General features: G+C 36.2%; 3 protein-coding genes across 7 annotated transcripts; 2 read left to right on the plus strand and 1 right to left on the minus strand.

Annotated features, from left to right (window-relative positions):
* Positions 1-135: 135 nt before the first annotated feature.
* LOC107419969 (mannose-P-dolichol utilization defect 1 protein homolog 2) lies at positions 136-3570 on the plus strand. Its single transcript, XM_016028813.4, has 8 exons — positions 136-444; positions 1109-1262; positions 1695-1767; positions 1891-1957; positions 2175-2234; positions 2746-2806; positions 2901-2942; positions 3120-3570. The coding sequence occupies exons 1-8, from the start codon at positions 298-300 to the stop codon at positions 3221-3223; spliced, it is 708 nt and encodes a 235-aa protein (XP_015884299.1). The 5' UTR covers positions 136-297; the 3' UTR covers positions 3224-3570.
* Positions 3571-5082: 1512 nt separating this feature from the next.
* Positions 5083-8404, minus strand: LOC107419998 (F-box protein At1g47056). 5 transcript variants are annotated; one of them, XM_016028853.4, is made up of 2 exons: positions 6489-8404; positions 5083-5459 (listed from the first exon to the last, which is right to left on the minus strand). In XM_016028853.4, the coding sequence occupies exons 1-2, from the start codon at positions 8024-8026 to the stop codon at positions 5396-5398; spliced, it is 1602 nt and encodes a 533-aa protein (XP_015884339.3). In that variant the 5' UTR covers positions 8027-8404; the 3' UTR covers positions 5083-5395. The 5 variants fall into 5 exon arrangements, with proteins under 5 accessions (XP_015884339.3, XP_060672964.1, XP_024930793.3 ...); XM_060816981.1 differs by having other exon boundaries at positions 5083-5523; XM_025075025.3 differs by having other exon boundaries at positions 5083-5494; positions 6489-8402.
* Positions 8405-9540: 1136 nt separating this feature from the next.
* Positions 9541-12833, plus strand: LOC107419961 (protein DCL homolog, chloroplastic). Its single transcript, XM_016028805.4, has 3 exons — positions 9541-10096; positions 11180-11294; positions 12479-12833. Exons 1-3 carry the CDS (start codon positions 9771-9773, stop codon positions 12647-12649), a joined length of 612 nt encoding a protein of 203 aa, XP_015884291.1. The 5' UTR covers positions 9541-9770; the 3' UTR covers positions 12650-12833.
* Positions 12834-15438: the final 2605 nt, after the last annotated feature.

Genomic DNA, 15438 nt, shown 5'->3' on the forward strand with positions numbered 1-15438 from the left:
TGTATAGCCAAACCTTGGACTAGCCCATATTACAATATGGGTTGGGCTCTACAATTAGGACTCCCGACACCCATGCCGTTGGATACATTGGCATGTATAAGAATATATATATATATATATATACAGTAGAAAAGAAACAAATGAGGAAAGGGTTCGAGAGTTAAGAGTGTTTCGTTGTTAAGTAACAAGCCTATGATCTGACTACTGGGCAGCTAATAGTATTAAAAAGTACGCAAATCCGATATTGTGTTTCCAGACTGAGTCAGTGGCGGAGGTTTGGGATTCATACCGGCAGAAATGGAGTACCTTGGAATCGATCTCAGCTGTGCGTTGGGATCTCTCCGTCACGGCCAATTCCCTGAAAAAGACTGCTTGCTTCCCCTGATTTCCAAGCTTCTCGGCTATGCCATTGTTGCCGCTTCCACCACCGTCAAACTCCCTCAGGCATGTCAATTATTCTACTCTTACCTTTTATCCTTCTTGATTGATCCGCTATCTTTCTTCAATTTTTGTTATCCTGTAGATTCCCAACCCTACCTACCAGAGATCTCCGAGTTTTAGTGTCAGTATTGCGCTGCATGGTTTAACCCTTTCAAATCATGTATATTTTTAGGCTAGATATGAATATTTTGAATTCAATTCGAATCCCAGAATTCATTTTTTTCACTGGAAAAGCAAAAAATAAGATTTACAAGTCTAATTATTATCATTTTTTTACGACTTTATTAATTGAAAAATATGCGATGGGGATGTGATTGTAGGTTCTAACGAGTTAGGAATCAAATCCTTGGAAGGGGCGTCTCTCTTCTTAATTCGAAGCGATTACTTAGTTTGAATATTGTCTAGTGATTAAGTTCAAAAGCCTGTATATGTTCTTATTCTAATTGAGTTCAAAAATTCGTTGCTTGCAGCCTAAGAATGAATCTGATCCCTTTTTTCACTGTTGCTTCAACATGTGATGGAACGACTTGCAGGATTTTTTTTTTTTTCAATTTTTCTTTTTCTCGTTCTTCTGTTTTAGATAAGTTACAACTTGCTGCATCCTTTATGAAGCTTTTGGTCACTTTTGACATTTTAGTTAATATATTGCACTTGTTCTTCATTGCAGATATTAAAGATTTTAAAGCATAGAAGTGTTAGAGGCCTTAGTGTTGTATCTTTTGAGCTTGAGGTAGTTGGTTACACCATTGCTCTTGCCTATTGTCTCAAAAAAGGACTTCCCTTCTCAGCTTATGGGGAACTAGCCTTTCTTCTGATCCAAGGTATCCTCAAAACACTTCTATAGATGCTGTCTGTGTGGCATGTGGTGGGTGAGATGTGAAAATGTTACAAAATATGAAATTTGTCATTTTAAGGAAGAGTGAAACAGTGCTTTTAGCATTTTGATGTGTGGATTTTCCATGTTGACCATTGCAATTGATCCATATCAGGCAGTTGGAATTTCTTCGATAATGTGTGGCAACATTTAGTCATAGGTTTGTAGATTATAATCAGATCCTAACTTTTAAAGGTAGGTAGTGTGGGAACAGTTTTAACTTTTATCGTGGTATGACATGTATATGCCTCATAGATGTATGGTGTCTGGTAATCTCTTGGATTAGATTGCATCTTGCGTGAGGTTTTTTATGTTTACAAGGGGTTGATTATTATATTCTCAAGGATCTAACTTACTTTCACTTGGTTATCTGTTGCAGGAATTATTTTAGTTTCTATAATTTACTATTTCTCTCAACCTGTGGGTATAACAACATGGATGAGAGCCTTACTGTATCCTTCTTTGTTTCAATTTTGATCAGCTTGAATTCTTCTTCTTCTTGCTTGCTTTTGTTTTCCTTTTCTCCCTGTGTGATGGAATTTTGTAATTTCTTCCTTAATATGATGGTTTTCCAGATATTGTGCTGTTGCACCAACCATCCTAGCTGGCCAAATTGATCCTATTCTCTTTGAAGCTCTCTATGTGAGTTCCCACTTTCATCATCCAGTTCTGCACCTGTATTATATATCGTTGCCTTTAGTTGTAGTTCTCCCTTTTTTCCATGACTTATTTTTGTTCTTGTCTTTTTATTGTTATTATTTTTCATATGAATACAATTATTAGGCTTTATTTTGTTCCTGTTCTGAATTATAAGGTTCTTTGTTTAAAAATCTTACTTATGTGTGATGATGTATTACAGGCTTCCCAACATGCAATTTTTCTTATTGCCAGGATCCCTCAAATATGGGAGAACTTTTCTGTAAGTTGAAACATATTGGTTATTTTGGTTATGTTAAATTATTAAATTGGTGTTTGTTTCTAATTAGCCGATATAATTCGCTAACTGCATGTCTTGCTTTGAGAACTGGTATGATTCAAGTAATCTCCAAATGGATTCACTTTACTTGTGTGTAAACCCATAATGTCCCTAGCCTTTATAAACCTTTCATTTTCCCTGTTTTAGATAAATATCAACCTAGAAATTCGTGGGTTTCTAATGCTTGTGAATGTGTATTAGAGGAAAAAAAATAAATGGCTACTGGCAAAGGATCATGGAATACTTTTGAGTTTCTGGTTATTCGCAATCCATGCATCCGTTGCCTTAGATTAGCATTTCATTCAATTGGATATGTAAGTTTTAAGCTTTGTGCAGGCCTAAATAGGTTTCTCTTTATCAGTGTGAAAGGATTGATGGATGGTGAAAATTGCGTTTTTTTAAATGTATTAACCTTTTTTGTTATTGCTGAATAATGAATTTCTTTTCTGGGCAGAACAAAAGTACAGGGGAGCTCAGCTTCTTAACATGTTTAATGAATTTCGCTGGCTCTATGGGTAAGTTAAACATTTTTGTGTAACTAAAGGCATTCTTCTGGTATATTTTCTGGGGCAAACTCATATATATATATATATATATTCCTTTCTGCAGTTAGAGTATTCACCAGCATCCAGGAAAAAGCACCAACAAGTGGTATCCTTTGTTTGGTTGTTTTCTTTAAGTTCCATTCTATGATTATGTCCAATACTTGCATGCAACACAATTAATACTCTTTCTGTTATTTTAACATTTTTTTATGTTTAGCTGTTCAGCTAGCATGCTTGGTTATGCAAAAACTTCATTCATTTGGTGTCCTTAATTTGTTTTTAGTTCTGCTGGGCTCGTGTATTGGTATTGCAACAAATGGTACCATTCTGAGTCAGATAATTATATATAGAAAGCCACATTCTGGAAAAGACAAGAAAACAAAGTAGACAACTATGAAAGTTTATGCTAACTTTGCTTCTGTTGAAGGTTGCCACCATTCCGGCAAGTGAGCTAGCTAACCTTTTAATGTCTATGAATGTTCATGGAGGTATTTTACTTTTTGTACTACTTTTCAAGCTTAGCTTTGTCCAAAATTTAACAGGTCTTGCAATTGAGCAACTGTTGGTAGTCGTATTTGTATAATGGATTTTTTTTTTTTTTTTTTTTAATATGAAATATATTTGTAGAATGGAGTTGGTTATTCATATATCTTCCTTTGCTTTTTAGCAGACGGGATGGTATTGCTATAGGGTTTAAGTTTAATCAAAGTTATAGCAGATTGCTTTTCTTCTCATTACTGCAAATCTTTAGTCATATTTTTTAGTTTTTTTCCCTCTTCTTTTGATGAATTTTTTAGTTTCTTTCCTAGTTTTTATGGTTTTCACTAGTTTCTGCATTTGAGCGCGCTTTGACTGATTTAATATATTAAAGCAAATAATTTGACCTGTTCCCCAGTGATAGGACGGTTTTTTTGTTTATATGTTGTTTGAATCATGTTCATTAGCAAAAACTAGAAAAAAGAAAAAGAAAAGAAAGAAAAACGGAAAGCATTAGATGGTTATTTTCAATACTGATGTGGTTTGAAGGATATATACACATATTAGCTAAGATCGTTTTAGAGGTAAAAGGATTGAACATGGATGGGAAATGATGGATATCTTGAGTCATAACGAATTTTCCTGAGGTTATTACCGGGAAAAAAAAGAAAAAAAAAAAATAGATTCACCAAGCATGCCCCATGGGCTCGGAAAATCTTAAATGATTATGAAGATAAATTCCATTATACTAAAATTTTATGATAAAAATTTATGATTATAGGAAATGCTGGATATCTTGGTTTTTTTTTTTTTTTTTTTAAGTAATGGAATTATAAATCCCTCTCTAATAGAAGATTAGAGTTTCTTACCATTTAAAAAAAATAAAAAATAAAAAATAAAAACTTGTTTTTTCCTTACTTGTAGAATCTTGTTGCTATTATTTCTTTGTAATTTTAGGTGATGACAATATCATTGTTGTCGACTCATCAAATCCTAGGTGTCTATAAGCATAACCTCTCTTAATCACCTCTGGACTTTTCTAGACAATCGGATATACCTTCTCTTATTCTTAAAGTCGAAGATTAAGATACTATAATGCCATGGCGTCGCTTTTCCAGCCCCTTTTATTTTAAAATTTTTCATAAGATTCCAAGCTCCTTAAGAACGCCTACGTGCTTACGTGCTTATCCAAACAGTAAGAAGGCATGGAACAGCAATGTTGGACCAAACGGTTCAAAAGATTATTTTTGTCTACGATCCAGAGCCGAAAGTATTTGGACAGCCACAAAGGACCACCCTCCCGCTCCAATCACGTGCGCGAACAGAGCACAAATTGAATTCATTCTCTAAAAATGGGTTGGTCTTTAATCTTATTAAAAAATTATTATTTACTATCATATAAATTTAACTGGATAAGTAATGCGTTTCCCTAAACTATTTTAACACTAATTTTTGAATTTTTTTGACAATTTAATCCCTGAAATCGAATTTTGTTTGAAAAATTATCTTTAAAAGTGACAAGATATTATCAACTTGAAAACCTTTTATACAAGCCAAATTTGATTTATCATTGGTGCAAGTAAAATGTGAGTTTAGGAACCAAAAACTCAAGTTAAGAAACTAAAATGCCGAAACATGTTTAGTTTAGGAGAAACACACCAATTGCTCTTTTAACTAATTTCATTAAGATCGAACAGATTAATTCTATTTATTATTATAAAATAAGTCCTTTAAAAGATATATATATATATATATATGTATATAAAAGGTAATATGAAAATATCTTATGTTCATTTCTTAATCCTTACCACATTAATTCAAACCACTAAAATTCATCAAATCGTGAAGCCAGACAACGCCAATAACCAAAATAATGCCTTGGAAATATACAGGAACATTGATGATACAAAATAGCTTACCAGTCAAAAGGCTGAAGCAAATAAAAAGAAACAAAGTTCCACGGACCAATAAAAGCTAGGCAACTCGGTATCTTCAGACCAAATAAGTGTTCAACTAAGCCCCCATTAAAGCTGATATGGCATGTCTGAAGAACTCGTAATGAAAACTTAATACTTGTCAGCATCACTTATGGATTGGATTTACATCAGGTTCCCGTAGCTTCCAATGCAGCATGTCAACAGCATGGCTTATTAAAAGAAAATCTGGTGAATGAAGCCATAACTGCTCTTTTATTTAATGCAAAATATAGGCTGAGGGGGAATAAAATCAATCACAAAACAAGAAGATTTCACAATCTACAACTAATTTGCTTAATTTTCGCATCCTAGTGTATGATTTCCATACGTTTCTCACTACAAAATATTCGCAGTTATTGCACCAAGTTGGCATATAGAGCTAGAGCTTCTCAGTTTTATTTTAAAAAACACTGTACTTATCAAGATTTTTGAATGTTTGTTTTTATATATCAAACTGATTTTATCTTGGCATAAAAAGTGGAAAATTTTAGCTTATTTCCTAACGCATTTTAATTAACGCTTCAATTTTTATTTTCCTTTTTTTAGAATCTAGACTATCCTTCTAACCTCCACTTTCTCAACGGCTATAACCAAGCGCAACATACATCAAATTACTTCACTTATTTTTAACGTACAAAACTGAGGTCATGAAGACTCATTAACATGTTTTAAACTGATACATCTATTTGCATCAGAATAATTAAATTTCAGACAACCTTAAATCTCTTGCTCTTTTGCTATTTGGATAAACTTAATCTCTCTTTTTCTTTTTTTTTCGTTGCAAGAAAAGGCACAACCTTAGTCACCATCACATAATCAAGAACCATTCACATATACAGAAAGTTGCAATACCGTGCTAACAATTTCAAATGCACCGAGAAGGAATTATAAAGTTTTTGTGAAGAAAGAAACTGACAAAAGCAAAGAAAAACGCGTAAAAGAAGTGTGGCTATTCTGTTCCAACCATGGAGATCCGATTCAAAATGCAAAAAACAGCACACAGCATCAAATTAAATACATAAAAGTCGGAACCCAAAACAATACAACTCAAAAACAATAATGACCAAGACCAGGACCTTTTGTTGTTGTTTAACGCTTGTTTTAGTTGATTTAACTAAGGAAAGCCCCGAGTTTTGATATTACCATTTGACAACCTTCTCAATGTGCAAGCTAAACTCCTTCCAGATAAAAGGCCTAACCTTGATTTGAATGACGTCGATCGTCCCGTACCCGAACTGCTCGATGCAACATTATTCGTAGCCGTTACCGGGGCAGCCATTGGAGGGAACTCCACCCCATTATCTTGAACCCCACCATCACTGGCACTTGCGTCTTGATGTTCAGGCTCACCGGTATCCAAATTCACTGCTAACAAAGGCCTACTTGCCCTCAACCAATCCGCACCCTCCGGGGTCACTCCTCTACACTTCTTCACCTTCACTTTCACCAAATTGGGGCAACCAGCCACCAGAGCTTCCAACCCATTGTCGTTGACAGGGCAACTCTTAATGCATAGCTTCTTCAATGCTATACATTTGGTGGCAATGCATGAAATCTCAGCATCGCCGACGGTGTCGCTTCCGCACAATGCCAACCGCTCTAGATTCAGGCAACTCGACGCCAACATTTGCAAGCTTACTTTCGTGGGATTGACGCCGATTAGAACCAATTCCTGCAGATTAGAGCATGATTTTGCAATCGCAACCAATCCCTCATCGCCAATACGGTTTGCTTTCCATCCGTCAATGTGAAGCTTCCGCAACAGTTTACAGCGCTCTGCAATGGATACCAGCCCAACATTTGTGCATTCCGGTGTCTTGACCAGATGCAAAATTTCTAGATCCAAGCAATTTGAGATCGCTGCCAAACCCACATCGCTAACTTGAAGCCTCTCCAGATGGATCTCAACGACTCCCGGGACTCGGTCCGTAATTATAGGGAAAAGCTTATCCCAATCTCCAGAACACCTGAACAGTTTCAAAGTTCTAAGATTCTTTGCGCCGATAATAAGAGGTCCGAAACATACTCCATTGTAAAGCTCCTTCAAGCAAATAGTTTTCAGAGATAAGGCAGCTATGCCAGGCCCTATTGGCTCTGCAGCTGCCACGTCAGTGATGCCACGGAGCCGCTTGACCGATAACTCCTCCAGAGATGAGCAATTTTCCAACACCGCGTTCATCCCTTTGGCTCCGAAGGTGCAGGATCCGCAAGAGAGCTTCTTCAAGCCCTTGCAGTTCTTCGCGAAGGCCGCCATGCCAGTATCCGTCAATTCGCGGCAGGCACGGAGCTTGAGGCGTCTGAGATTCCGGCAGCGGAGCGAGATGAGGACAAGCCCCTCGTCTCCGATGCTCTCAGATCTGCGGCCGCATTTCAGTGCGAGCTTCGTCACGGCGTCGAATCGAGAAAAGAGGGAGGGGATCATGGGGCGAAGTTCTTTTTGAGCGTCCAGTGAGAGACGGTGACGGCTCTGTCCCTCGATCCTCAGCCACCTTCGGCAGACGAGCGAGCAGCGTTTCCGGTCGCCGGAACCCAGGGACTGGAAAATACAGGCCAAACACTCGTCGGGCAGATCTGAAATGTAGTCGGAGACCCCATCGAAGATTCCCCGGCAGCCAGCGGATTCTTCAGCCAGCATCGGAGAGATCAGAGCCGTTGATTTAATCTTTGAACGATTGCTATGATTCTTGCTTTCACGGCAGCTGGAGACTGCAGCTGCCGTCGAAGCTGACTGGCCCATCCACGACGACTTTCAAACGAACGATTGATTGAGCTTCTGCCACCTCAACTTTCTTCTTTGTCCTATGCACCACCGCATCCGAGGGCTCGCACCACTCACAACCTATCGCATCCTCTCTGTTTTTCTCCGAAATTCTTCAGCGACGGACCTGAAATCCGATTTCATTTGGCTTTTTTTGAAATTTTTGGGGATACACTAGCATAGAAAATGATGACCTTCAACAAGAGCAATTATACAGTGCGGTCCTGCTCTTGTTCTTACCGTGCAACCCTTTTCCTTGATCGTCCATCTGTAATGAGATTTTCATCGTGGCCAAAGGCGGACCAAGACTCTTGAACTTTTTAATTTTAAGTTGTTGTAATATTGGTGGGGTGGAAGTCGTGTGGAGAGAATTGTCAATTTAAAGCGAGCGTAAGATAGTGACAATTCAGTTGGTAAGTATCACCGGTGACAATATTAACATGCGTGTAGAACTAGAACTATTATTGCAATTTCAATTTAAGGTGTTTTTTTTTTTTTTTTTTTAATGATTTTTTTATAATTTTTTATAATTTTTTTTTTTTAAAGACATTTCAATTTAACTTGATGCATTCAAACGGGGATTTGCACAAAACATCCACGACCATGCGATTGCTAGGCCATGCTTATAGCATTAAGATGCCGGCTTTTTATTTTTTCTACTCTTTTCTTCAGGAAAAAAATAAAAATAAATAAATATCACGATCTTTCATCTAAATCATCCCAAACCCCAGGCACCACCACATGTGGCTTAATAATAATCATCATCGAAATTTACATTTAATATAATATATTTGAGTATTATATGCAAGTATACATTGTTGTGGATTAATTCCTAGCATAAATAACATAACATATGTTATTGTTTTTTTTATATATATATATATATATATTTCAAAAAATAACAAGTTATTAGTCTATGATCAATGACAAAATAATTAGGAATAACAAAATGTTGTAGCATATAAGAAAGTTAGTTATACTATTACAAAATTATAAAAAAAAATAAAAGCCACAAATCAAAAAATAATAGCAATAATAAGAGAATCCTATTCAATTCTTAATGTTTTTTTGTTCTTGAAATAGAAATATAGAATCCTATACGATTAACTTGTGAAACACAATTACAAATTTTTCAAATGCAAAAATTGCGTCAACAAAGCACTTAACTTTACCTAAAAAGAAAAAGAAAAGATAAAAAGTTTCACGTGATTTCTCCCAATCCAACGTTTTTAAAACAATGTGGGCCATTATTTGCTGAAAGTAAAGATAAATTTGTATAAATGCTTTTATGATTCTATTTATATTAAAATGATCAAGTTGGCTCATGGCTATCCATATCTACAAAATGATTTAAATTTTAAATTACAATTAAAAAAAAGAGAAAAATATGCAAATATAATAAAAATTTAAACCTAAAAACCACAACAAATATTTTCTCATGTAGTATATATAGTTGGTTAATTGTTAAATTAGTTAAATTAGTTGATTAATAATATATATAGGTATTTGAAAGGGGGAAAAACACCTGAAAAAACAAAGGCCGTAGAGTGGAGATAAGTGGGACATGAATCCAGCAAGGGGTATTGGCACTTAAAGCAATTCCTTGGAGAGTCAAACGGGGCGGTCAACGGTCATTGAAGTACAGATGAGCCAAGGGTGAGAAGTAACCGCCATGAAACCACGATAGACTCTCTCGTCACTGCCGCCAATAGAAGCCTTTCCAATGGCCGCGCCTTCTATGCTTCTCAGAGGCCTTCCGCTCCTCCGTCTAAGACTCCATTTTCAGTTTCACCACCGCCGCTGCGCCGTTGGGTTCATTACCGCTCCGTCTCGTAGGTCGTGGTGCACTGTCACGGCGGACTCCACTCGCCCCGATGAGAAATTATCCTCTGCGGACGATTCCACGGCATTCCTCCGTGCGCAGCACTCGCCCAAGTTCCCTCGTTGGGACGATCCTGACTATCGCCGGTGGAAAGATAAAGAGGAGGAAATCCTCAGCGACATCGATCCTATCCTTTCACTCGCCAAGGATATTCTCCATTCCGACAGGTCCGTGTCTCCTCTACCCAATATTTATATTTATTTTAGAAAAACCAATAATTTGGTAAGTTGGTATTTAACATATTAATGGTCGGATTATATTATCCGAAGAAAAATTGCCAACTTTTTGGGGTGGTTCAATTGAGTTTAGGCTGTGGAGGTTTAAAATACTGAATCTATATTAGCATGCCCCTAGTTAAGTTGATATTCCCATATAGCATGCAACCATGGTTTAAGTATAGTCCATGACCAAAAATTGATACTGTTTCTAACAAGTCCTTTAAGTGGTGGAAGTAAATTCAAGGTAAAGATAAAGACTTTGTGGATTCTAAAGTATTGGAAATAGAGAATATTGGCTAAAGTTATCGGGAGGTTTTTAAATTTTTATATATTAGCTTTCTTTTCGCTTTTTGCTTACTTTCTAAGGGAGTCTCTCCTGTATGCGTCCTGTCTACTTTATCCTTTTTTTCTTTTTTTTTTTTTTTAATTTCTTGTTATCTCCCCTACTTAACCAGGATTTCGACCTCACAAGTTTTTGGAAAATATGGCTGTGTCTTTAGCCCCTCTTAATTATTGATTTTATTTCTTACTGAAACTTTTAATCATGTGCTAGTAGATGATGATACTCGTTCATAGACACAAGCAATCTCAACTCTTCAGCGTAATAACATATTCTTGATATAAAACTTCAATGCTATATGGCTTATGTTGATTCCATTTATAGGTAGACATTATCAATTACTCTAGGAAATGGATAGTATGGGAACCACCTTATATACTAGTAAATATTGGCATGTATGAGCTGATATCGACTTTGTGCCTTGGCAAATTGATTAATCGCCATGTAAAATACTTAATTTGAAGGTTAGCTGGTTGAAAAATCTAAATGGGGGTAGACAAAAATATGGGTTTTAAGCATACGCTGGTCCCTCTGTTTGGGGATTAGATTAGCCCTGCCTCCTATGCATGCGATGATTGTGCTTGATTATGATGAATTAATATATCCAGTCGAATTTGTGTTTGAATTTGTATGTTATGGCTACTCAAATTTTCAGGGGACAATATCACTTACTGATTTTCTTAGCGCCCCAGGTATCTGGATGGGGAACAGCTGACAGTTGAAGATGAGAAAGTTGTGGTGGAAAGGCTGCTTGCCTACCATCCCCATTTTGAAGATAAAATTGGATGCGGACTTGATTCTATTATGGTAAAGATGCATCATACATGATCCTTGCGTTTTTGCCTAACTGTTGTGGCTCTTCTAGTTCATTTTGTTTAGGTTCATGCTGAAATTCCAAACCGTTTTGCAATCTGCTTATGGCTTTTTGCTTGCTGGATTATGAAACAAAAAAATGTTTGGTGTCTTATTCCTATTCATGGCTGCCTAAGTATAAATCTTTTATTTTTGCAGTTTGTTTGTAACAGTATGACAATCTTTTTCATTAAGTCGCTTACCAAATTACTCATTTATAACTGTTTTAAGCCACATTCTTGATCATCCTTCCTCCATCCTTGCAGTGCATTTGACCAACTTAAAAGTGTTCTCTTTATATTGGCTTGTGTTTCATATCAATTCTCTTACCTGTTATCTTTTTGTTGTCCTCATTTGTGATGAGAAGGTTAGCATTTGGACATACATACTGAATCATACTGGTGTTGGAGTTTGGTTTTCGTGGACCTATACTGATAAGATGACAAGGCCCCTACTTTCACTAGATATATTTTGCCTATGTTAATTCAATCACAGTGTGATCCGTAGAAGTGACTATCACGAGTACAGTATCAAGCCTTAGTGCAAAGAATAGCATTTTCTGTATAATTGACTTTGTTGTTAAAATGTGGACTTTCTATTATTCTTTGTGTGCCGTGCATGATATGTATAGTCATTAAGACCATATAACTCCCATCAAGCCTAGTTATCATAAAAATTGTGAATTGGAGTAGTCTACACTATTCGAGATTCAGTTTTCAGTTTCTGCTGTTTTCATCTTTTTGACATCGTTTAACATTTAGATACACAATTTATTTGCGATTGCTCTAACATTGAGGATGCTTTGACATTGATTACCAGAGAGTGCACGTTTGAATGTGCTTCATTGCTGTCAGCCTTGCATCTGCAATCCTATTTTGCAGGATAGTTATTTTCTTTTAGAAGTTTCCCCATCAATTAGTTACCAAAATGACATTCTATATTTGTTGGTAGAATCGATTGTTGACCATTTCTGGTTTTGCAGTATGAGTTTAACAGTAAATTTTGAATGAGCTAAAGTCAGCTTTTCTGGTCCTCTCTTTTACTGTTGATAAATAATTGTTTCGGATGATATGCTTGAGGTAGCTGTTAAGTGGTCTGTCAGAATAAACTAATGTGCTTTTTAATTCTCATTGCTGAAGGTTGATCGGCATCCGCAATTTAGACAGTCAAGGTGCCTCTTTGTTATCAGAACTGATGGCGTATGGATAGACTTCTCTTATCAGAAGTGTCTTCGTGCATACATCCGAGTTAAGTATCCATCCCATGCAGAAAGGTTCATTCGAGAACATTTTAAACGTAGTGGTGGTTAAATGTTCGTAAGTTGTGGTGCTCATATTATAGGTTTAATTTGCTTTTATTTGGTCTTTGAGTAGAAATTTTGCCCACTGTTATCGTTCTCAGTCACCTAAATATAGCCATCGTCAATGGCCATGTAATCTTGACTGGCACTTAAATGTTTCAAAAACAGAGTAATTGATTTTTTTTTATTTCTTATTTTATTTATTTATTTTTTTGTTTGAGCCAAAAAGAATAAATGATTAAAATGATGAGTTTGTTGAATTGCATCTGATGCCAGTGGCGTTTCACACATTTTGGTTTGGTGAAGTCTTGTCTTTTATTCCTACCATATTTAATATGGTCGTCGGGATTGTTGAACAACTTAACTACTTGTCTGTCTCTCTTTGCTTTGATTTTTAGTCTAGAGCTTAACTGGTAGCTGCTAGAAAGCTGGATTGGCGCTCTTTCTCTAGTGGGAGCTCTTTTGTTCAGTTGTAGATTTAGTTATCGAATGGAAAGAGAGGTCATTAACACAGCAGGATATGTACTATTACCCAAAAAAAAAAAAAAAAAAAAAAACCGCCTGTAGTCAACAAATTAGTAAAATATCACAGCTCATGATTCTGATTTCTGAAGATGAACGATGATCAATGATGGGTTAGGGTAGTACTTGGAAATCTCCCAGTGGAATTGTGTGTGTCTCTCTGTTTTCGTAATCATGCAATCATGTGTATTTTTTTTATTGTGGGTGGCATTCAACGAAGATGGGTTACATCAGGAAATGACAATACTATTCTCCTCAGAAATGCCATGCGTAGAGTCAATTGAATGCCATCATTTCGGTGCTGCACTCATAAAGATCCTCTTGCTTTTTCCTTTCCTTATTAATAAAGGAATTAATTTTGGACGTTTCCTCGAAATATTACATTTATCATTGCATTGGTTCATTACTTGCCCATTCTCTATACCAGAACTGCATATTAGTGATGTTTTTCAAGCTGTAAAATGCCCTAAAAGCACAATTGACAAAATTGCCAACGGATTGGTCTTCTTGATCAATAGTTGTCGGATCAAATTGGAAGAATAGGTAATAAAATAATTAGAATATAATGATTTAATTCGAGGACACTATTAGATGTATGATTGATTAAGAACTTACCATGGAGCCACATAAACGTTTCTGTTTAGTGGTAAACTAATATAAAATTGAGTGGTTGAGCCTGGTAATGCGAGTCAAAAGAGTCAAGCTCAGTTGGGTACGTTGTCCAGTCGATGTTCTTTGGCCTTTTACTAGTTACTAGTCAAAGTGGTGGGAAAGTGTCACTACCCAACTCTGTACTGTCTGCGAAAATGTAGGTTCATTTTCAAAGACAAAAATATTTTGTGTTTTTGGTTTCCGGGGATTAGAGCATGCACTGTTGTTGGATTTAACAGGAATTACCTCCACAACCAGGAAGTAAAGACTTAGAATGCGTCAAGTAGATCAATATTTCAACAGAAGACAAACTTGGCCTGTAGTTAGTAGTTTTTGACTGGCATGTTCTATCTTGCTCTCCTGTCCTGCTACTGTCTATAACCGCTGACCTAGCCAATGGGGTCGGTAACCAGCAATTTCCCATTAGGTAGTGGAACGCTATTTTAAATTTGAATTGTGGATTTCTCATAGGAGAAATTTGTAGTTTGATAATTCTATATAGATAATATTGGAAATTGGAATGGACATTAAAACAAAGTTTTATTTTATTTTTTATGCTGGTGTATTATTAGCATTTCTTTTTCCTGGTTAAAAATATTTAAAGATTAGCATGTTGGCAAGGGCTGCAAGGTATGGCATTCACATCTCAGAAAAACTAATCTAAATTCTAAATTAAACAAACTAAACAATGTCTTGGTAGCTTCATTTCTTGTTAGGTAGCAAAGCAATTAGGGTAGGTGAATAAACAATCCTATTAGGCAATGGAGGCATTTATAATTATAACCTAAAACTCATTCATTGGTGGAATTCCGGTTGAAAAACCTTAATTTCCGTACTGCTTACAATAAAGCATTTCTGGACTCTGGAGAAATGCCAAATGAAATGGGTGGTAGTGACAAAGGGAGGAAAGAAGGATGCATGGGTAATGGGTAATGGTTAATAGGAGGTCAACTCTCTCATCATCATGTGAATTGCAGGTTTACAGCCTCTCTAGTAGTTACATTCAATTATGAGCAACTTCTGTAGGCTATGCTATAATTACGGGACAAACTTGATCATTAACCTCAGACTATTTCTAGGTGGAGGCCCACTTCACACAGCTGGATGGAAGAAAATCCATGTGGGCCCCCATTCCACAACCCATTTACCCCCATTATGTGTTATATGGGCTTTAATGCATATATATATGTATATATATGTATGTATGATAATCTACGAAGGATGAAGAGAGCCGTGATCAAAGATCATTTAACCAAAATTTGAAGGGTCGTGATCTTCATACTGGTCCCATCATCTAACAGTAAGGGTGTGTAGGGATGGTTGATGAGTTCCAATAAAGAGTTGTTTTGCTTGTGTTGGTGCGATATGAAATGTAAGAAAACGAGCCACTTTCTGAATGTTCAGAGAGTGGGCTTATCTGACTTTGACCAGAATGATGAAACAGCTATTGTTGTTTTCTTAATCTTTTAGAAATTTGAGATATAAAAAGAAAAAAATAAAATACAATAAAATCACCAATCATATCATATAAATGGAATAAGGAAAAAGTAGATTGCTTTCAACTTTGGAGGTTTTCAAATACTAAAAACAGTGAAAACCTTTGTTGAGTTTTTTGGGTACTCGCTG

The sequence above is a fragment of the Ziziphus jujuba genome, chromosome 5 (assembly GCF_031755915.1).
Source record: "Ziziphus jujuba cultivar Dongzao chromosome 5, ASM3175591v1".
Taxonomy (NCBI): domain Eukaryota; kingdom Viridiplantae; phylum Streptophyta; class Magnoliopsida; order Rosales; family Rhamnaceae; genus Ziziphus; species Ziziphus jujuba.